This window comes from Sceloporus undulatus, chromosome 6 (genome assembly GCF_019175285.1).
Source record: "Sceloporus undulatus isolate JIND9_A2432 ecotype Alabama chromosome 6, SceUnd_v1.1, whole genome shotgun sequence".
Classification (NCBI taxonomy): domain Eukaryota; kingdom Metazoa; phylum Chordata; class Lepidosauria; order Squamata; family Phrynosomatidae; genus Sceloporus; species Sceloporus undulatus.
This window is the reverse complement of record NC_056527.1, coordinates 45818861-45842971: the sequence shown is the minus strand read 5'-3', so window position 1 is coordinate 45842971 and position 24111 is coordinate 45818861. Positions and strand designations below refer to the sequence as shown.

Here is a 24111-nt window from a genome sequence, read left to right as displayed (position 1 = left end):
AGCTGAATGTTAACTTATTCCACCTGCAGCTGCACTCTCAAATAACTTCATTGTATAACACTGTTGTATTTCCAGCACTATGCTCTTCATTTCCAGCACAATAATCTATTCTGTGCATTGCTGACTGTTATAAATATTTTATGCATTTCACCCCATTACCATTTTCTGCACACACTCTATGGTGTTTGTGTTTACTTCAGTAGATGTCAGCCTATATTTCTCTGTATACCTTTGATGCTTTCTTCTGGTGTTATAGTAAGGTGTGCATGTTTAATACACTTGTTTTTCTGAGCATTTACTAATTTGTACTCTTTCTTTGTTCAAAGTTTATAATGCTGCATTTTTCATCTTGCATGTTATGAAAAAATTATCTCCCTGTTGCTTATTTAAGCAAACTCCTTAAGCTTGTATGACAGCATACTCATTTCTCTTTTTTTTCTCTTGAAAAAAACACCAATATATTTACATTTGAGGTAATAACAAGCATGGTTTCTGACACACACACACCTCTTTTAATTTAATCTTTATTGAAATATTACATTAAAACCAACACATTACAGGACATAACATACAAAATACACTTACATTATGACAATAAACACACACAGAACTAACATAAATTGTCCTTCCTGTGCTTCTAATACTTCCTTTCTTTTTGAACACACACCTCAACTAATACACAGTTTGATCCAGAAACCAATTAAGCCACTTTATTTGGGTTAAAGATCCAGGTAGTAAAATGAATTGTCCTGTATTGCAAGCTGTCTAGCTTAACTGGTCCCTGGATCACAGCCAGTGTGTTTTTTTAACTTGAATTCCCCTCCCCACCCCATCCTATCAGTAAATGAGTGTCTTATCTTCTTATCTTGTGCAGACTTGTTTCTTCCTATGTGCCAGGGTAGTCTGCTTCCTTCTCTAGCTGGTACAGCCTGTTCATTAAAATGTTCATATTTATAATTATTATAATTGCAGATAAATAATTTATGAACCTCCAGTACTTTGGTGTCCCAAAGCACTGGTCCTCGTTTCTATACAAGCTGAAGGTGTACTGCATTACATTCTGTCCAGGGCTCAATCACTTTCTAACTTTCATTGTGTACTATCTGGACTTAGTTTTTCACATATTTGTTTATTCTTATTGCAGCTATGTGCACATAAACAAAGGCAAACAGCATTAGGTATTTCTGTTGTATATTCAGAAATTTATGTCCGCATTTCATTTTAGTTGCATTCTGCCTTTGTACTATTACTCATTCCCCGGGTACAGTATTTTCCAGAAGGAGATCAGTATTCTGTGGACTTTATCACATGGGGGAAATTGGGAGTTTAAACAGTGATTGTCCTGTGAAAATCACATGATCGTGATTAAGATTTTCACACACATTGCGATTAAAGAGTCATTATCCAAGGAATAACCAGACAATAAACAATGTCAAGATCACATGTAGTTCTAACACTACTAAGTTTCTTCTATGACAGCAGTCTGGGCCTTTTCATCCCATCGCAGCCACTGATTTGTGATGGCTAGACTCCTCTCACCCGACTACTCTTCTATTGTGGCAGCCGAAAGGAGTTTTCCTATTCCTTCCGTGGCCACCAAATTGACACAGACCATTTTTAAAATTGTTGTTTAAAAAGGTGTTATATCAGTAGCGTGTATATATATTCAACTGACAGACAAGCGTTTATTAAAATAACAAAATATTATTAAGTAGATGTTTCAAACGAGATATTAGTAAGACATTTGTTTCTTCATGTATTTGTGTTACTTGTTCTATTTGGAAGTTTTAATTTCTTAAATACAACTTTGGGGAAATACAGATGGGCGGTTCCATGGCACCCATTTTTGCCCCTCATCAGCACTGTGCCAACCCCACAGCGTGGCACTGACGTATGCCCTAAAAAGCCACCTAGAGTGCCATAATGGCACTTGTGCACACTGATGCCACTGCTTTCAGTGAGCGCCATTTGGGCATGCGGATGTGGGCGGGGTACTGGCAAGATGGTGCACAGGCTCTGCTAGAAAGGCTGGGTGCGTATAGATGCCCTAAAATTGGCCCCAGGACAGTGCTTTTAGCCATCTGTATTGGGCCTTTGTTACAATGACAGTTTTTTTTTCCTACCACTCTCCTCAGAGAATAAACGTTACTATTTTTAAGGACCTTCACACAGTCCTCCTTCTGGTTCACATTCCTGGAACCCAGTTAATATACCTGCCTCTCTGACTATCTATTCCACAGGTTATTTCCCTCTATCAACTCCCTCACTTGGAGTTCTATATGGGTTTTAAGTCCCTCACTCCTAGACCTCAACACCGTTCCTCCCTGGAACCTTCACTAAACTGTTCCTTTCCGGATGCCACTGAACCCTATCTGACTTCTCGCTATCAGCAACTGACTATTTATCCTCTAACCAGCTAACATTCTATTGGCTGTCACCAGCTGGCTCCTAATTGGCTGTTGCTATGCTGACCCAACATTGTCTGCTCTCCACAAACAGCAACAAATCATTCATGGGATTTCCCCACGGGTGATTTGTTGCTGCTTATTGCCTGGTTATTGCTGGGATAATGGCTCTTTAATTGCAACGTTGTGTGAAAATCTTAATTGTGATCGTGCAATTTTCACGGGATAGTCACTGTTTAAAACCCCTGTTTTCCCCATGAGATATCTGTGTTGGTTGAATTCAGCAATGAAAAGGGGTAGGAGAGGTTCCACTGTAGTAATCTTATTTCTTGTGTATTCTGTTTTCACTTCAATAACGCCTCAATAAGCATATGAAGGGTTAGCTAAATTAAAGACTGTGTCGGGGTTGAACATGGCCTGAATAATGTCTATGTCTGAAATCTTCACTTTGGCATTATACAGGTATTTGGTCTACTTCTCCAGATAGTGTAAAAAGAATTTCAAACTAGGATCTACTGTAACCAAAGTGATTCACATCTAAACAAACAAGCTAAGACTAAAACTTTTCCTGACTGATCCATGCCTGTTACTGGATTTCTCAAATATCTGAATCTGACTATCCTAAATGCTCCCATTTCAAGTAAGATAGTTTCCACCTGATTATAGGAGCTGGGCATCTCTGGGAATACAATGTCACTTTTCAATGCCAACCAGACATGAATTACTGGACCTGGGTCCCATTGCTAAGTGACAATACAGTTGTTCCTCCACATTTGTAGCACTGACCTTTGCAGAGTTGATTATTTGTGGTTCTGTTTAATATGTACTCTCTAGGAATGTCTAGATCTTCCAGCGCAAATCTGCCAGAGCTTGACTCTATAGAGTTGTGCTGAAGAACCTAGAGGTTCCTAGACAAAATGCTTCTCTAGGCATTTGTGGGTCCTCCAGCATGATTCTATGATCAACGTCTGGCAGATGTTGAGAACAGAATTGCACTGGAGCACCTGGAGATTCCTAGATAAGTGTTCTCTTAGGTAAAAAAATGGAGTTTCTTATTTGCAGATTTTCAACATTCATGGCATCCTCTGCCCCTAACCTCAGCAAATGTGGAGGGACCACTGTATTCAATATCTCCTTCGCACCAGAGATCCTATCCTTGGCCTTCTGTTCCTTTGTAGACCAGAGCCATGGTGATATTATTTCTGCTCATTGGTGATATTCATTCTGCTCATTGGTGGCACCCTCCCAAGAAAAGCTTTATGAGTTCAACTTGTACTGCAGATGTACTTTCAGGGAATCACAACAAAACAGGGCTAGAAGGGGCAGCCTTTAAACTTCCATTCTCTCCCCAAATGTGGAGTCCAGTTGGAAGTGGGGCTTGGCAGATAGGGCCTGTGGGGTGCAGATCTGCTTATAGGTTTTTCAAGTCAAGTATCCCCGCTCTGGTGCCACAAGAAACGACCATGCCCAGAATGCCAGAGCCTGGACCCAGGGCACTAGAAGTGGTGTCAAACCGGATTATTTCTGCAGTGCAGATGCACGCCAAGCATAGACAGGCTCACTCTCTCCTGATTTCACTATGGAACCGTCTCACCACTGCCTTAGGCACCTGCTTCCACTGTGCATATCCCTCTAGGGTCCTTCTCCCTGCCCAGATGCCCACCTTCTTCTTTGGCTCCCTACTTGCTTCCAAGTCCTTTGGGGGGGAATGCCACGTGACATCAGGTCCTGAAAGTTGCCTCCCTGCCCCTTTTTGCCTCTCCTGTCCTGTTGAGGTTAGGGTTGTGGTCACTCCAAAAGTCCTGCATCCCTTTGAGTCTCTGTGTGAGTGTGTGTTTGTCTGTCTATCTTGTAGGGCTGGAGAGAGCTTGCCTTCCTACCATCCCTGGCCTCCCTTTGGCCCTCCTTCTCTAGGACCCGTCCCCCATGTCCACCTTCTGTCTAGGGGAAATGTCCATCCTAGCTTGGCTGTGGTCCTGTCCTCCATTTGGGGGGAGGTCCTCCATTCCTGCCATGCACTGAGATTGGAAGGGGGCCCTTTGGCAAACCGGTGCCTCTTTTCCCTTCTGGCCTCCTCCTCCTCCTCCTCTTCTTTGCTCCTTTGGCGAGTGCCCTCCTGCTGCTGCTGCTGCTGCTGCTGCTGCTGCTCTCCTCTCTGGCTGCCTCTTATTCTGGGTATTGTGTGTAATAAATGCCCAGCCGCCTCACACTAATCAAGCTGATTACAAATTCTTGCGCGCCCTGAGCCGGAAACCGCACACCCCTCTGGCACTCTCTTTCCCCCTCCCTTTCCCCATCCCTCCTTCCCCCCCAAACAACAACCACCACCATCACCAAACCCAGCCTTGGCTTTCTGGTTTTAACCCTCTCCTCTTTCAACCTGAACCTTGCAGACCCCCCTTTAAAAAAAAATCCCACCCCTCTTTCCAACCCCTTGCTTCCCTCCATCCATCCCATTTACTTCATCACCTCCTCCTCCTCCTCCTCCCAGGACGCGTCGGAGGATCCGGGCAACAGCTCCAGGCACCAGAAGCACCAGGGAGACCACCTTTTCCTCTTCCTCCTCTTCCTCTTCTCTTGGGCTGGATACATTGTAGCAAGGGGAAGCCAAGCCCGGTGGCCCTGGGTGTTATTTTGTATTAAAATGAGGAGGAAGAGGAGGAGGAGGAAGAGGAAAAGGGAGGAAGGAAGGAAGGAAGGAAAGAAGGAAGGAACAAGCAGCCAGCCAGCAATAGAGGAGAGGAAGCGAGGAAAAGGACCTCGGCAGCAGCAGCAGCAGCAGCGGCAGGAGCAGGAGCAGGAGGAGGAGTGATGAGTCAACTAATAATTTAATGGGGACAGAGAGCGAGCAAAGCAAAAGCAAACGCCAAGCTGCGTCCGGGGGACACACACACACACTCAGACAACACACACACACACACACACAACAGCAGCTCTGTTAACATCCAGCAACAAGCCAACAAAACACCGGCCTAAATAGCAGCCCTAGCCAGCCGAGGGACAGCAAGGAAATTTGAAAGCTCCCTGGATTTATTATTATTATTGTTATTGTTATTATTATTATTTTGTGTGTGGGGGGGTAACCTCATTTCTCTTCCCCTCCTCCCCTTCCTTTTCATCTCCTCTCTGTCGCCTCATCCTTCTTTTCTCTCTCCCCCCCCCAACTCTTCGGAAGTAGATTCTGTTATTATTTTGGTGACTTTGTTATTATTTAATGCTCTCCTCTCAGCTTGGAGGGATTTGTGCTTTTACTTTTCATGCTGTGTTCCCTTCCGTTTCCTCTCTCTTTCTCTTTCTCTCCCTCCCTCTTTTCCCCCTCTCCCCCCCAAAAAGCAATATTTTGGGGTAAATGAGGAAGGAGAGGTTCTTGGTATTTCCCCCCCCAAAAAAGTAAACAAGGCAGTCGTGAAACTGAATTTTAGTGCCTCTACTTGCAACTTTTTTCTACAGACGTTTTGTCTAGATGGGTTTTGTTTTATTATTATTATTATTATTATTATTATTATTATTTTGTAATGTGTCTTTTCTGTGAAGGCTTTGTGCAGAAAGTTTGGGATTAGTTGTTTGTTTTTTTCCTGGGGGAGGAAGAAGGCATATTTTTAGCTCTATTTTTGTGCCTCTGTGCTCCGTCTTATTATAAAATAATTATAAGAGAGGAGATTTTTCTGCTTTGAAAAAAAATATTAGGCAGAAAAAGCTTTCTCTTCCCCCAGCCTTACTTTCTGCTTTGCACTTTTTTTTCTTTTTAGAAAACAAAATCAATGAAGATTTAAAAAGGCTGCACTTCACTTTTACTCTTTTTTATTATTTTTAAAATAAACTTTATTATTGTCGGCACTTCGCCACCTGCTTAAATTATTTGCCTGCCGAGTTTTCCAGTATTGAAGACCTTATCCTTTTTTCCCCTGCATCTATCTATCTATCTATCTATCTATCTATCTATCTATCTATCTATAATTTCCTGGGGGGAGGGGGACATGGCTGCTATATTTGGCCTATGTCTTTCCCCCTCCCCCTCCTAGGATTTCATTTTGGGACAAAAGTATCCTTCAGGCTTCCTAAATTTTTCTTTTTGAGGGGAGGGGGGGCAAAGGACTTAGACACCATCAGTTTTGAGCTGCTGCTGCTGCTGCTGCTGCTGCTTCAAGGGATCGGTCTGCAAAGGAAATCTCCTTTGATTCTATTATTTATATGCTGTCAAGTTTTGAAGTGGTGAGTTTCAGGTCTTTTTTATATATATATTAAAACAAACAAGCCAAAATTTGCTCCAACTGCAGTGTTCCTGTTTCTAGATAGTGTTTTGCTTCTTTGTCTCTTTAAAAGGTCACAGTGAAAGCTTGGCCTGGATTATGACAGCCATATGGAATGGATAAGAACAGAGCCTCTCTTAAATGTGATTAAGGGGTTTTATCTGGAGAGAGGAGGGAGGAGGAGGGGGAGGGGAAAGAGAAGAAAGGGGAGGGGGCTAACTCCAAGTGTCGGAGGCACAGGAGTCTGTTCTTGCAGGAGCGTAGCTTCCAGGACTGGATTTAATTCAGGAAATGTTTACAATATTACAGTCCCATGCTAGCAGTTCGTTTGGAAAGCTAGATCTTCAAGCTCACGTTTGTCCTGAAAACTTCTAAGATGGAGCAAATGCTTATAACCCCTTAAAAAAAGTCTTAGCCCTTTTATCTCTCCAGACAATAGTCGAGTTCATGGAGCTGTCAAAGACAGACCATGCTGACTGTTGCTTGTTACTCTTTCAGATGGAGAGACACTTTCAACTTTAGCCTTGGGCATAAGAGTCTAAATTACTGAATCAGGTGTTTTATGTGCACGTAATTCTGCTTTGCAGCGTAAATCTCTTTACAAGACAACTGAGTGAAAAGATGTATGCGTGTTGAAGAATGACCTGGCCTGTATTCTTTTGTTCGGTACACGTAAAAAAGGGACTGTAATGTTATCACTTTTGTTTGTTGCTCATTCAGCTGGCATGTGATATGTTTTTTGTTGTTGTTTCATCAAAAACCTTAAAACCGATGTGTTTATAAGTTGTAGACCGTGGAAGGGTTTTTTTCTTCCCTTCCCCTGTTCAGGATATTTTGAGACCATCCACTAATTCTCATGGAGTAATAGAAAAAGTAGTGTCAGACAAAGTGTTCTGGAGAGGCAATGCCAAACAAAGTAGACGTTAGTAATTTAGATGTGCAGTTTTGGGTTAAACAGCAGTTAATGTAATGAAAAAGAATAATCTTGATTAAAAAAAGTGATTAAAGTAGGCATATTTATTGTTAATGAGACTCATAACAAAAAACAGATGGGACCACAATCAACGGTAAACCTTTGGTTCCCAGCATGTCACCCTAGAGTGTAAGGATAAATAACCATTATATTCTAAACTTTATAGTTATTCAGCTGGCATTCTTAGGGCTGCTTCTAAACCTTCAGATTAGCACACTTTTAATGAAAGACAAAGCAGCCAATGATTAAACAAGAAACAAATTAGAATGGGAATATATAGCATGTCTAGCAAAATGAAGATTTTAATGGAGCTGAAAACGTGATATATTTCCTGTGTGCTCAAAAGTGCCTATTAATAGGTTAATGGATTTCTTTTTGTGTAATAATACACCCCACTCCATATTTTAATGCTTATACTCAAATAACGTAAGTTGTATTGCTTCAGAAATGACTGGTCACCTGTCCCTAGTGATCATGCTACATAAGTAATGGAGCAGGCATTATAGTTACACCTTAGTCAGGAGACGTGTCAGCCTATTAAACTTACAAAGTGACTATCCATTTAGAATAAAAGTATGGCCAAATCCCTTTACTAGTTTTCCAAGAGTCAGCAGCTTCTCTCTCTGTCTCTGTCAGTCTCTGTCTCTTCTTGTATGTCATTATTACAGGACTCAGCGGTTATCTGTAACACATACTATATCATATGCAACATGATGATGATTTTCTTTAAAGATTAATCGTGGTAGAAATGTTGACATTACAGAAGCAGTGCTATATACTCCAATACTAAGTAGAAGTTATAGATAGCTTTGCTTTTATTAAAAAAAAACTATCAGTATTCTAGTATAAATCACAAATATTTTTAGGTGCTGAAAGGTTTTTCATTCCTTACTGAAGAAAGGTATGATTGTCTAAAGAAGCTTCTATCTATTCCTCTTTATGATTTTTATATCAAGACATAGTTGAGCCAGTAATTTGTTCTGTACTATGTAATATGGCAAAAGTAAACCTATGTCTTTTTATCTGATTTTGATCAACTTTTGGATGCAGAAATAGGGTTAAAATGCTTTAAATATAAAGCCCAATAACTGTACTCATATCAATGGGGGAAAAAAATACATGAATGAAAAATCTCATTACTAGATGAATCTGTTGCATGCCTAGCCAAAGTTTTTATCCTCATTGTATTTTCTAGAGAGTTGTGCAAACAATATTTTTTCCTTTATTAAACTGAAATATTTTGATGAATATGGAATTTGTATCAAGATCATAGGATATACACTTAAGAGATCTGTAGCAGCAAGTATACTCATCTGCAAATGCTCCTAAAATGTCACACCTACTATTCTCACTCATGAATTCCTATAGTATAAATCCTATATATAACTTGGTTGACGTTGATAGTAAGTTAAGAAACTCTTAATATTTACAGATAATTTGCCAAATAAATTTCCTAACAATGTACAGTATTTTTTTCTTAGTAAACATTTAATATTATGTGAACATGCTATACAGATGTATTATGTACATGTGTAAAGCTGCCTACATAAAACTACGCACGCGTATACAACACATATATATTTTTTTAAATCATGGCAGGTGATCTTTAGAGGCGGGACTGAGTATGGATCATTTGAACGAGACAACTCAGGGGAAAGAACATTCAGAAATGTCTAACAATGTAAGTGATCCGAAGGGTCCACCAGCCAAAATTGCCCGCTTGGAGCAGAATGGGAGCCCATTAGGAAGAGGAAGACTTGGAAGTACAGGATCTAAAATTCAAGGAGTGCCTTTAAAACACTCTGGACACCTGATGAAAACACATACTAGAAAAGGTAACATAATAATTCTGACTATGGAACATTAATTTTTAAATAAAATAGGTTGTCTTTTAGCGGGGGAAAAACATACTTCCAAGAGTTTGCATAACTTGTACTTTACTATTACATGTATGTTCTACAAGTATCTCATCTTTCATTCTAATGGAAATGGCACTTGGAAGATTGAACTGCATGCTTGGGTGGAGCATCTTGCTTCTTTCGGGGTGGAGTCTTTTTAATAAAAAATCAAAACACTTACCTTCAAATTATTGAAAGGTATCTTGAAACCAAATACTACCAGTCAAAGATAACCCTTGTAATAAGACTCTTTCTGCATGTGCTGTTGAGGCAGTCTTATAGCATGTGGACAATTAAAAGAATCTTGAAAAAAGCCATATTTCTATTGCCGTTTTTGATAAAGGTCCAGGATTGGAAGGTCACCAACATATCTAAAGAATTTGTCAGTTGACTTTAAGAAAGTGATACAGAACTCCTTTTTTGGGTGTTCAGTTGAAAACTCTTTTCTGGTGACCATTTTCTGCACTTTGTTTCTTTAAGTACAATTCATTACTAAGCAATGAACAACTTGGGTGTCATATTATTCAGTGACTGGTTTACTGTAATTAGACATACTCACAAGACAAAAATGCTTTTATAGCCAGTGACTGATTGTGGTATATGTGTGTCTGTAGCTCTGTTTGTATTATGATTATTTGAAAATTAATAGTATGCATAATCTTTTTGGATCACACATACAGTCATGTTAATTTAAGTCCATATATATTGTATATAATTTGACATTTGCTTTAACACTCATTTTCTAAGTATAATTGCTACTTGTTTATAATTCAGATTTCTTCTTGCATTTGCAAATCAAAGTATCCCATTCAGCTAAGACAATTAAACACACAAAGTTAGAAGGCACTGGCATTTCATTCTGATGCATAACATTTATCATACAATCATTTATTTTTTCCCTTGGATTGGCGAAAACAAAGAATATATTGATCTTAAAATGAACAGACACAGCAGTCCGTATTGTTAGATCTGTATCTATTAAAAATGGAAAAACAGCACTTCAGCAAATTCTTTGGCCTCTGCTCTTGATTACCCTATTTATTGATTGTTTGCCAAGAATGTATGCATCTTAAGAAAGCCAGAGTAAGGCATTAAAAATATAATTTATTGCTGCTTTTTAAACAGAGTGCATTAATATTATGCTGTGAAGCACTGGGGCTGTATAAAAAGGACTTTCTGACGCCTGCAAACATATAAGTTCCATAAATTCCTAAATAGGAGATTTCAGCTGTCTCTGGTATTATGTGATATTTGCACAGCAAACTTTAATGCCAGGACAGTTTTAGACAAGGATTCTACAGACTTCTTTGCTTCTTATGGCAGACGTGCTGTTTACATAGACTCATAAACCTTCAGCAAAACCTCTAACACTGCCTTCAGGTTTAAATCATGCTGTATTTTTAGCATTGAACACTGACCAGTGCTTTCCCTTTAATATAGAAGGTTATAAAGTTGCTGCACTTGAAGGTCTTGCCAAATACTTGCGAGAGTGATCAGCTAACTGAGATTGTGGTCTCCTGTCTAACATTTTTCACATTTATTAGAAAGGCATTACTGTGGACCTTTAACATCTGTAGTCAGATGATACCTTTTTGATACCTGTGGTAGATATCAAGTCAAAAGGCATTGCATCTTTGAGAAGCAAAACTTGTTTTTTAAGAACATTGACTTGCAGGTCTTCCACGCAAATACACATAAATCAAGATCACTTTACAATTACAGCATAAAATGTAATTACTGTATATTTCTCTCAGTGCAGTTTGGGATGTTTGAGTTGAGACATTGACTATTTTTGTTTTGTTTTCTAATAATACATTTTTTTAGTAGACAGTAGAAAGAAGGAATAGAATAAGCACATATATTGTATTTCTAAAGCATGAAGCATATGTGTCTGTGTAGACTCTGCAGTTAGGCTTTTAATAGTTATTTGAAGCCCATTTGTTTTGCTCACCTGTCTTATTCTGTTTTGGTATTGATGGGTCGGAACATAATTGTGAAGCAGACTTTAAATTTTGAAAACTGAACCATAGAGATATGAAACGTTTATATCATGATACTCATTTGCCCCCCCCCCTTCCTTTTTCTTGCTAGTGTGTTTTCGTATGAGATGCAAAATACTGGCAAATGTTAGGCTTATGTTTCATGCTGAGCTTATTCAATAAACTAGAGAGAGTTTGTGCACTTTTCCAAGCAAGCCTGAAGGGGTTGGTTTGCCAGGCACTGACTTTCTAGCTCACTGCTGATGTACTTGAAATAGTGATATTCACTGCAATCTTCTACTATTTAAGAGTATAAAATGAATAAAGAGGTTCTAGTGAAATTACTTTGATGTCCTCAATAAATCACTTTTACAAGTGCAGTATGCTGTTATATACCTTTACAGGAGTATATGACTTCTGTAAATGTAGAGGGCAGTGCTTACAGAGGCATTAATGTTGTAGGAGTAATTGGCGATCTTAGGTGCCCTGTTAAAGTAACCTTTGCCATCATTTATGCTAAAGATTATACCCTTCTGGCACTATGCCATGAGACAGCCCCTGTGCAGCAGCTGTTTAACCCTTTCACGTCTTGTTCCGAAAGGGCCTCATCTGCATCACAGAAGACAGTCAGAGTCTCATTGTTGATTTAGTGGATGTGGTTGTTATTTTTACATACTACTTCCTCTTTGCTTGTGATTTCATGAGAACAGTTCCTTTCTATAGCTCATGTTACCTAATGGTACTCTGTACAGATGGATCTATTAATCTATACTTACCTCAAATTAAACCAGAATATAGAAATCTTAGTTTCTTAGAGTCACATTTGAGTTACATTTGAAAGGTCTAACATGTGTCACTGGTATAATCCCATTGAGATCAGTGAAATATCTGATGTTTGTCTTCTGGGATCATAGTATTATAAAAAAGGAAGTGAATAGTTCCTTGAAGTTATATATACATGTGGTTTGCAGTGTTGTTTTTAAGGTGTCCAAAATGCATATAACAAGAATACATTGGTCTACTTTAAATAAGAAATAATTAGTATTATGTAGTATTGTATTGTGTAACAATGTTTTTCTTGTGATATAAGTGAGTTCTGCTTATTTCCAAACAATAAAATCAATTAGCATTAGATTGGGTTTGGTTTTCTTGCACTGTTTTGTTAATGGGAAATTTGAAGAACAGCCAGACAAAGGTGAAATTTTGTAACAATTAGTAATTCAGTATTTTTGGCACAACTAAGGACGTTTTATTGTAAACAGAATTATGTAGATGACATTGCAATGGCTTACTCTAAAGGCTTCTGCAGTACATATTTAAGTAGTCACACTGCAGGCTCTCACAACAAATCAGATAGGATAGGATAGGGACATGCAACATTATTTCTCCACAAACAACCTTATTATTTCTGTAAATGGGTATTGAATTCTAGAGCAGGCTTACTAACTGTTCTAATACATATTAAATCTGTATGTATGAGGTATCCTATATCTGACAGGAACCTGTGGACAGGATTTATCAGTATAATACTTCATTTACACTCATTTGAAAAGTGCATGTAAATATTGTGCAGAATTTTGATTTTTAAAAATTATTATATTACAGGAACCATGCTTCCAGTTTTCTGTGTAGTGGAACATTATGAAAACTCCATTGAGTACGATTGCAAGGAAGAACATGCAGAATTTGTTTTAGTAAGGAAGGACATGCTATTCAACCAACTGATTGAAATGGCACTACTATCTCTTGGATATTCTCATAGCTCTGCTGCCCAAGCAAAAGGTAAATATGTCATGATAGATTGCAAAACAGTCTGCATTTATTTGTATTCGGGAGGGTAGAGTATAATATTCTGTATTTTGGGGAATAATTGTCTATAATGTGTCTTTCAAATTATGCTTAGATGTATTTTTCATAACCATTTTTCCTCATACAAACTGTTGAGGTAAGCTCTTGCTTTAAAGTTATTTTAATGAAACAACAATCCCAAATGATACATAAGCATTTAAGATCCACAGAAAATTGAGTTGCAAGTTTCAGCAGATGGACTGTTGGGAAAATCAACTTTGTTCTAAGATCTTATCTTTCTGTTCTTTGCTAAAAAATCTTTCTGCCTATACTTTTCGATTAATAACACATATTGTGAAATTCTTTATGCCTTATATAAATAAATCCTTTTATTAGGACTATGGCAAGGGAGAAGATGCATAGTAGATAGTGAATTTAAAAATAACAATATATTTAAATAATAATACTAGCAGTAATTTTTATCTTCAGTTTAAACTTCCTTCTCCCGTAATCTTTTTTGTCGGATACAGGACTAATCCAGGTTGGAAAATGGAACCCAGTTCCCCTCTCTTATGTAACAGATGCTCCTGATGCTACTGTAGCTGACATGCTGCAGGATGTTTATCATGTGGTCACACTGAAAATCCAGTTGCACAGGTATGTCATACAGGATGATAGTTTTTTTGGTAAAAAGTCGATTTTGATATATCACAGCTATTCAGTTCCTGCTGAGTAAAGGAGACAATCTGCAAAATGGCACCTGTATTCTTTTGTTACTGGAATTTTTCAGAGGGGAAAAAACCAACTTGCAATATTGTAGAAATCTGATATTCACATAGCTTCAATTCATAGCTTTTCTTCTAGTATCTCATTAAAAGTATATTGCATTTTAGTCAATTAAATGATGCATTGCAAGAAGGCATTTTACATAAAGTTTACTTAAGAGAAAAATATTTTTGCATATCATGAACAGCACCATCTGTGTGCATTTTGAAAAAGAATGACTTGTTCACTCTTATTGTTGCAGTCAAGGTTTTTAAATTTCACTGTAACTAAAAGAGGAGGAAGCTAATATATTAATTCTTTTCATGATCAGTTGTGAGAAGGCATTACACCTTAAATTGTTTTACCAAGCGCATCAGAGCAGGAAGGTAGAAGTAACATGAAAAAATAGTCGCCACATGCAGCTGATGTATAATTCATGCATCAATACAGCAGATGTGTTGTATAAAGTAATTAACTAATCGGAACAATCAGGAGACTGAGAGCAATCTCCAGATGCATCTGCTTGATGCGCAAAATGAAATCTGTCTGTCTTAAAGGAATGTTCTGCAGCAGAATGCAATCTTGTAATAATCCCTTTTCTCATCTATGTCTCAAATAGTTGCCCGAAACTAGAAGACTTGCCTCCTGAACAATGGTCTCACACAACAGTAAGAAATGCTCTGAAGGACTTACTGAAGGATATGAACCAGAGTTCATTGGCCAAGGAATGTCCCCTTTCACAGGTACTTAGCATAACATGCAGTAAAATGGTAAAACAGTATAGGCAACATTGATTTGAGATTTCTGCCACTGGAATCTTATGTAACTTTGTCGGTTCTTAAAATGTGCTAAATTCATTTATAAATCACAAATATGTTAATATATGCTGTAAAATATTTTCACTGGAATAATACCAAACTAAGGTTTCACTGTTTTTATACGTCATAATTTTGAACTTCAGTATTGTGATTTCTTTAATAGAGCACATTATCAGAATAGTTGAAAGGCTCTTCATTTTGTCAGAGCTACTTCTGAGTTTGAATGTTGTATTACACCCATCAAACTAGTTAGAAATGTGTTAGAATTAATCCCACTATATAACAGTGCTTGATATTTGTACAAAGTGGAAAACTGATTTCATATATGCCACTTCCCACTGTGCAATAAGTGAAGTTTCAAAGGTATTGTTAGTAGATGTTAAATACATTGTAAATCTATCTTCCCATATGACCATCAGTTACATTTCAACATCCCTATGTTCTTGTGTGTGTATGTGTGAAACCTGCAAAAATTTACATTCTCTATAAATAGCTTTTTTTAGTACTGTGTTACACTTTGCCGTTTTATGATTGGTATTCTCCTGTTTTAATGTCTCTTCACTATGTAGAAATGTTGCTTTGGTCACTCTCAATAAGGACAATGTGGTCCCTTTACCTAGTTTGTTTTGCTTTCTGTAATGGCATTTGTTTAGTGGTCACTTTATTTCTTATCCTGTCAGTGTTTCCTATATTTAAATATAGTAGAGTCTCGATTATCCGACATAAACAGGTGGGCTGATAGTCAGATAACCGAAAATGTCGGATAATCCAGAGGGACCAAGAAAAGTCTTGAAATCACTGTGAATTGCAAACATATTGAAGTTTTACTGCAGTAACAGTAAAAGTAACGTTGCAGTAATGTTACAGTAATAACATTGTAATGTATAAACAGTCCTCTGAAAATGTAAAGAAATCACTGATCAACATTGTGATGTACATTACATACTGTATAAACAGTTCAGTCCTCTGAAAATGTAAAGAAATCACTAAGCAGTGTCGCCGGATAATCCAGAATGTCAGATTTATCAAAGGTTGGATAATCGAGACTCTACTGTACTATTTTGCCCACAGTACTGGTGTGCTTATCCATGCCTTTTTAATTTTAAAAAAGAAAACATGAGCCTTTTTATCATGGGCAGATAAAGAGGTTTCATACTGTTGGACCATCATGATTCACATCATGAAGGGATGTCATTAGACAAGAGTCTCCTGGCAGCATGAACCAGCACATGAGCAGTGCAGAGGGTTAAGTGTCTTCCACTGTAGGTGGATGTAGGACAATGGACCCTCAATATTCACCAGAGTTTAGTTTCCAGAACCCCCTGTGGATACCAAAATCCATGGATGCTCTAGTCCCATCATATACAATGGCATAGTAAAATGGTATCCTTTACATAAAATAGCAAAGTCAAGGATTTCTTTTTGGATTTGTGTGTGTGTGTGAATATTTTTAAAACATGGCTGGTTGAATCTGTGGATACACAGGGCCAATTCTACTGTGAAAACAGGAAATGTAGGGCCTGGTAAAATGTCTTAATTCAAATGGTGAGAAACTTGCTCAAGTGATCACTCAAAATGTTAAAATATATGTATGATAATCCGTGCAACAATCTTAAGATAAAATAGTACTTTTATTCATGTATCGTAGACTGAAGTTGAGAGCTATTGGTTTAAAGATGCTTAAGACAACCTAGCAGTTTATCATGCAAAGGAGATCAGGAGTTTATCCCGTGAATATCCCCGAAAAATTGTGTGATTACATGAAATGATTTCACACAACGTCAACAAAACGTGCCATTAAAGTGGTTACAAACAAGCATTAACACATATCTATTTACTTTCGGGATTTCAGCGACAATGCATTTCCAATATCACTTTATTTGTGCAATTGTGTGTGATAATCATCCGTGCAATTACTTGCCATTTTTGCTTTATTTACAGGATGCTTTAAAAGTGCTTTAATCTCTCTTTAATGCTGAAATTAGCCTCAGTGTGATATATTTCCTAGTTAGTTTATGGCAGAGGCAAGATTTGGACGTGGAATTTCCTGGTTTACAGTTCATTCTTTTATTCTAGTTCTCTCTCACCCCCAACCCTTTCCACCTCATACTCAAAGAGCTGAACTGTAGTTTATCTTTTGGTTTATTTGCATTTGGGCTAGAAGAATTTCTTAATTTTTGTTATGTTTAGGATTGCAGTCTTAACATGTGTAGTTGAAAGCAAAGCAAATTGGAATTAATAGGTCTTGCTTCCAAGTAAAACCTGGCACTTCAGGAATATAGTATACTTAAAATAAATTATGTTCCAAATAAGCTCCAGATGTAGTGAACACATCTGTAAGTTCTCAGTCTTATTTTTTTTTTAAAGTTACACATATTCTTCCTTCTGTTTTGAGCTGCTGTGGAAGTCCTTTAGAATAAATTCATGTATTGCTTCAATAATGGATAGAACACTGATACTTAAAAAGTTCATAAGCTTAGCAGAAGTTTTCCTTTAGGTTTAGTTCTCTAGTGATGAGACTGCTGTGTAGAAGTTACTCAGTGTTATCTTTAGCTGTTAGAAACAGAAGCAGTATGGTTGCAGTGCTTGCTGTGAACAAACATTTCTTGGGTTTACAGGCATCTATGTTTTGTAAAGTTGAGGCAGTCTCATCCAGTTCTATGGCTGGATGAGAATGCTTGCAGACTGAATGTAAAGGAAGAGTGGAATGTAAGTGTTGTTAAAATGTTTCTTTTGAATTGTTTTTGTTAAAAAAGAGTCTTCCCATAGCTTTAAGATATACAGCCTCATTCTGTGTGTGTTTAGTTCAGAAATAGGTTCATTTTAGTTGATGGGATTTTCTTGGAAATGAGTCAAATACATTTCAGCTGTAGGATTTTTATTTTATTTTATTACTGGTAATAGAAAATAATTGTATCTTAAGATATAGTGATTCTCATATCATAGCATGGTATTGTAATCTAGTTGCATCTTATCCACAGATGTTCAGGTGATGAAATGGTAAATGGTAAGCAAAATACCTTCCTTGGTTTATAATCTCAATATTAAAAGAAATAATTGGAATGAAATTATTCCAAATAATTTGGAATAAAATATCACTTTACTCTGATTATACCTCAGTACTGAAATTAGATACATCCATCTATGTCATGTTTTTAGGTGGAAAAAGTGGGCTATTGTTGTTGGGGAAGGTTATATTCTAAATTGGATTTTTCTGGCTATTAACTACTATTGCTTAGGTATAGGATATTGTTCATACTTGTTAATTTGTCCATTGTACAGCAATCCTAGAAAGAAATGTTTAACACCCTTGCTGACAAACAAAAGTGAGAGCTCTACTGTTGATTCTGTCCAATTCCTTTTGAGTGATACCAATGACTATGTAACACATAGAGTGGCTCTTTTTGCCATGGCTGCAAAAAAGATTAGAAAGAGAGAGCTAAATAAAATTGCCATAAATTGCCATGAAGATGCCAAGTATTAATAAGATTTCATGATTATATTATATATGTTTACTAATATCCAGGAAAGATGTCTCTTTTTCCTTTTGTCCTTTTTAACAGTTAACTATTTTAACTGCACACTAAATGTTGGGACATTTTTTGTCCTTTGTATTCTGTGTCTTTTGTTTTAAATGTTTTATGCTTTTTGATAAGCTCATTTTGTCATGGCCTTTGGCTAGTACAATAAACGTTAACTTGAAACTTAGGTATAGCTGAGAGAGGCATAGTGTGGTGCTGGACAAAGTTTAACCTTAAAAACAATCAAAGGTCTTATTTTAATGAATTACACACTGTATATGTTCTGTGGAAAAAGAAAGGAAGTATCTATGATAGAAGTATCATATATTTTTTTCTAATATCCTAGAATCAAGTTACAAGAAATCCATGATTGGAGGCAATTTGGAGATATGACTATGGATTCATCAATATGCAGATGACAACCTATTATCTCTCTCCATTGTTTCCAAACTGAAACTGAAAGAATGAGTGAGTGTTGAGAATCAGATGTTATTGACAGGATGCAATAATAGGATGACAGCCTATAAACTGGTACACTGAAAGAAGAGACCTATTTCAGTGGCTTGTTCGTCTATTCAGTTGAGTGGTCTTCAGTGATCTCTAGTAATGTAGCACAAGTCATTGTGCTCACCCCACAGATTTGCTCTTTGGGGATATTCAATGACCCAGCATTCTTAATAGAGACACAGGTAGTGGCTAGGACTGCCTTTGATAAACGGATTGGATGCTACCTTGTACAAGTTAGCTTGCCTATAGTTATGCATGCTCTGGAAACTACCCACTTAGTTTTTCCATATGTGAGGATGGACAATTTGGGGGAAGTCAGGAAATGGCAATTGGTCAAGGAATATCAAGGAAATTGGTAAAAAGTCAGAGAAAGAGAAATTATGTGATTGTGGTTTTATGTTGATATAGTTGTGTGATTGTGGTTTTGTGTGTGTTTTTGAGATGCTGCTGCAAGAGGTCAGTCTGAGCTTGTGGCAGTTAAGTTAGAAAAGCAGGACAATGTAAGTATAGTGTCTTGATGTAAACACACTCAAGACAAAATGATTTTGAAAACGTTTGCACTGAATTATCAGTGGTCTAAGTCTCATTCTTAAAAGCTTCACAGACTTAGTGGTGAAATGGAACAGGTTCTGGATGGCCGTGTAAGACCGTATGGCTCAGTTTGAAACTGAGACCTAGCAGCTGCAGCCCAGGACATTTAGCCAACTGTAGCCAATCTGCGAACTCTTACCTGACATACAGTGTTTAAAGTATGATGTAACTAGTGCTTCCTGCAACCCCACATCTCACCCCAAATGTAGAGGGAGCATGCAGCTCAATATCTGATAGCCTTGCTTTTCAAAGGAATGATATACAAGAGATGGAGATTTTTGTCTTATGTCACTACCAGAGGGATAAATTTGGTATCTTGAAAACACCCCTTTAAAATGACTGAGGAAAGATGCCAACATAGAAGAAGAAATAGTTGATCAGAAATTAAGGGAGGTGCAAAATAAAAAGAGAAAGCTAGATATGGAAGATGTGTATCTTTATTTAATCCTTTAAATAAATAATATGTGGGCATTCGTTTCTTAACTTGGTCTTTATTACAACCATGAAACTTAAGTCTTATAATGCCACTTCAGATGAGTCCTTTTTAAAGTAATCGTAGTGAAATTTTTAGAGGAATATTCAGTGTAGCTTTAAAATAAGAACAAAACTGATACATTTATTATGGTTTGGAGATTATTGGACTAAAGTTCCCACTTTAGTGTAGTTTTTAATGCAATTTCAAAAGATATATTTCTTCAGTTTAGTAGCTTATGTTCATCGAAGCTTACATTCAAGCTTCTTGTCTTGACAAAAAGAAAAAAAGATTGCGTTTCACAGCTTTTTATAACTATTTAAGAAAAAAAAATATTTAACGTAATGTAGCCTATCAATTTTTTAAACTTGGATTTATTTTTAATTGTCTGTCAGAGAAATTAATAGAAGATGGTTGGAGAAAGTCAGTGTACACTTAGACTGCACTAGAGTTTCAGGATAGTTTCAGACAAACTTATTTACACAATTGCTTTGTCAGTTAGACTTGGTTCAAGTTCATTTCCAGATCTGTTCTGTGCTGAAGGGACCAAATTATTCATTTGTCTCCTCCCACAAAGACTATTGAAGACATCTTCAGTGGTTCCATGAGTGTCACTGCCAAGTGGATTCAGGCACATCCTACCCAGGACAGAGCCTTCCCAGCGACAGTGTCCTTTTGGAATGTCCTCCCTGGAGAATCTTGTATGGTAGCTACTTTGTGTTCCTTGTGGTTTATTTATTCTCCTAAGTGTTTTTGAGTATCTTATGGCAACTTTAATGGATTTGGAGGTTTTAATACCTAATTATACTGATTCTGAACTTTTTTTGCTGTAAGATATTCTGTTTGGTAGTTGTAATTTTTTTTAATCATTAACCCTGTATTTTAAACAGAGCATACCAGTATACTGCCAAGAACCTTGATTATGGGTCAGCATGGAAATGCCATAAACAAATATTACAAGATGGTAGTCTCTCTCTTTCTTGTAGCTGACATGTGTACTCCTGTCATGACAGATATTGGAAGTTGGCACTTTGGAGCAGCTGCCAAGGCCCACATTCCTGTACAGGGCATGCTGCCAAGCCCCTGGAATGTCCTAATCCTGAGTTTTTGCTGTCACATAGGAAGCAGTGACAGATGTGAGGAGACAGAGCAACATTCCCATACTCACCTCACATTCTTTTTTGTGCAGATTTTCATAGAGAGAGAAGGCAAATGAATAGGTAGTACTAGTGAGAAGGAAAAGGTGGGTCTGCTTGGAAAGAGGGGGCCGCCAAGGGGACCTTACCCAGTGGTTCCCCCAAAAAATGAAAGCAGCATTATTTCTGGTGATGATCTTGAATGTCCCTGCTTCATTATCTCTGTCTGCAATATAAAAATATAACTTCCCATTCATTCAAAAGTGGATCAGCGATGATTTTGTTTCCACACTATGAAAAATGCTCACATAGCTACATGTGCATGCAGGAACTTGATTAAAATTAGTTGTCACATAGCATGACAATTGTAATAATGTTTTGTTTGTTTTCTAAAGATTTGTGATTCCACTTGGACCCTGCTTAAGTAAATCCTAATAAATGTCTAATAGGATAATGTTTCATAAAGCTAATTTCTCTTCCCACTTCATTGACTTGTGGAATAATAAATAAAAAGTAGCACAGCTTATCTTCCCCTTCCCCTCTGCCCTCTTATAGGATCTTTATTTACCAGACCATTAGATAACACTTGCCTGAGGCTTGGAACAGGTAATAGCTGTTTCTGTTGTCAGACAGGTCTAAGGCCCAGTATTTCACATCCCTTAAAGCTTTTAAAGGACGTACTTAATTTCATTATCAAAATCAGATTGTTTTCCAGAGCAACAACATACACCACTGCCTGAAGCTCTATAATGTCCTGTGATATCATTAGATTACAGTGGATGTTTATGCACAACAGGACTTTTTTCATCACTTTTATAAATGCTTATATGTTTCAGGATTTTTTCCTACCTTCCTTTATCCTTAACAGAAGAGTAAACTAGATTGCTAGTATGTTCTAAAATTCTCTTTGTATAAAACTGACACATACAAAGTATTAATTTGGCCAATGTAAATCAAGGTTCTGTTCCTTTTATATACATGTGTCATAAGAATTATTATACCAGGCGGATGCCTCTAGCTGGTTCATTTGCAGTCATTACAAATATGAATGGAAACTCTTCAGTTCCCAAGGTTGGAACGTACTTCTTCACAGAGACACTGGGTATTCAATAGAGTACCCATGCTTTAAAGCAGAGTTCTACGCTATCACTGAATCTTTCCCTGCCTTTGTCTTTTTCATCCATTTCACCAAGGAAGGGCAGTAGAAATAACAAAAAATGAAAGGTGTTTTCTCATGCATGTGCATTTTTTGGAGCTTTTTTGGAAACTCTCAGACAGTATGATATTTTTGCCAAAAAACAGAGTTTGGAGAAAATGAGCTAAATATGAGGGAAACGTAATGTGCATTTATCTGTGCATATGTGCCCACATATAAAATGGCATGTCTGTAAAATATGACTACTTGTACACTGTGGAATAACACCTTGATACCCAACCATGAAATAAAGAGACCAGACATGTAAATTGGATGAATAAAGGGCCATTTATTTGACTTATAACCTATTTAACATTAAACTCTTGAATTTCAATACTTAAATTTGAATACACTTGCAAGAAATCAACTAAAGTGAAAAGCCTGGTGTGGGTCCTTCTAAAGCCAGGTGTCAATCCCAGACCACCTTTTCAGCCTTCCCTTTGGGCATGAACACCGAACCCTGAGGTAAAGCCGATGATTTAAATTGTATCCTCAGCCAGTCCTAGGGAGGTCAACATAAGGCACTCTCCTCCAAACTCCCTTGAGTTTGTTAGGTTGAGCAAAACCCCCATGTCCACCCGAAAGGCAGGTTCTTTCACAACCCCCAGATCCCTTGACCTGTCTAAGCTGTTCCAGAGCCTAACCTTTCACCTTTCAGTGGGGTGCCACTGGTGTGCACCAAATAGTTCTTTATCCCCATATGGGCCAGTGAAACCTATTTATCAGCCACCAAAAGGCAATTGCCAGTCCTTGCATGCAGTATGGGGCCGACAAAAACCATGGGGAAAGAAGAGAAAATTCCTACCCAGCCCTGAAGTGACCAGCCAGGTTCAGACTGCAATTTAGGATGGGAGGGTAGGCTGCCTTCACAGAAAAGAGGCAGGATGGGGGACAGCTCGCCTTAATATATCTGAGTTCCATGCCCCCCAGTCATCTGCCTAAGCTTGACCCATTGGGCCATGATTATTTTTTAAATCTTCTGGCCTCATTCGTGGAAGGTATCAAAGGCACAACCTCCCTCAATTGGCTCTGACTTTCGTCCAGGTGTGACTTGTAACCAGGAATATATAGACAACCATGTTAGAAACATACTTAGGTTGAACCAAAGGTCTATCTAGTGTAGCATTCCGTTCACAAATGTAGTAATCTAAATTTGAAATTATTTGGATTAGAACACATTTAGGCATGATCGGGACAGTAGAAGAATGTATTGACACCCATAATTATAAATTGATTAGAAGTAAATATAGAGGTGAAGCAGACAGGGCTGAAGGTAGGAGCAGCTACTGAGAAGCCTCTTTCTCATGTCCTCACTAAAAGAGTCTGTGATGGTGCTGGGATTGACAGAATGACCTCTCCTGTAGCTCTTAAGACTCTGGCAGGTTCATATAGGGAGTTAGGGTCTTTTGGATAGTTATTTTGATACAGTTAAAAAAAGATTATTTCTGTCATTGTTTTGGAAATGTTTCTTCCAACAGCTTCTTGTGTACAAAATTGGTGTCTACAAATTTGGCCACTCATGGCCAGTATTACTTTAAGTCACTTGGATAGGTTTTCCAGGTGAAAATGATTTGTCCTTTTAAAATTTCAATTTCAAAGAATAGGTTACAGTGCAATCTGGGATTCAAATGTTAAAAGGAAAACACAAGGGTTATTATTCTTCAATGCTCAAATAGATTCACTTCCAAATAAATTTTAATTTCTTAGAGCAGCCAGGTTTATGAGATTATAATTTTGTAAACGTATAGTCTCATTTTACACATTTCCACCATAATATAATAAAATTAAATAAAGCAGTAAGAATGGGTTCAGA

At 37.6% G+C, this 24111-nt stretch overlaps 1 protein-coding gene across 9 annotated transcripts in view; it reads left to right on the top strand.

Annotated features, from left to right (window-relative positions):
- Positions 1-24111, top strand: part of SATB1 (SATB homeobox 1) — a 135274-nt gene that overhangs the window by 29009 nt on the left and 82154 nt on the right. For 4 of the 9 annotated variants that reach the window (XM_042476288.1, XM_042476287.1, XM_042476284.1 and 1 more), the window contains exons 1-5: positions 4750-6617; positions 9228-9463; positions 13111-13287; positions 13824-13950; positions 14678-14801. In XM_042476288.1, the coding sequence (XP_042332222.1) occupies positions 9253-9463; positions 13111-13287; positions 13824-13950; positions 14678-14801 (639 nt within the window). In that variant the 5' untranslated portion in view covers positions 4750-6617; positions 9228-9252. Of the gene's footprint in view, positions 1-4748; positions 6618-6948; positions 7322-9227; positions 9464-13110; positions 13288-13823; positions 13951-14677; positions 14802-24111 lie in introns of those variants that run through there. The other 5 variants (XM_042476280.1, XM_042476281.1, XM_042476282.1 and 2 more) reach the window with 3 other exon arrangements.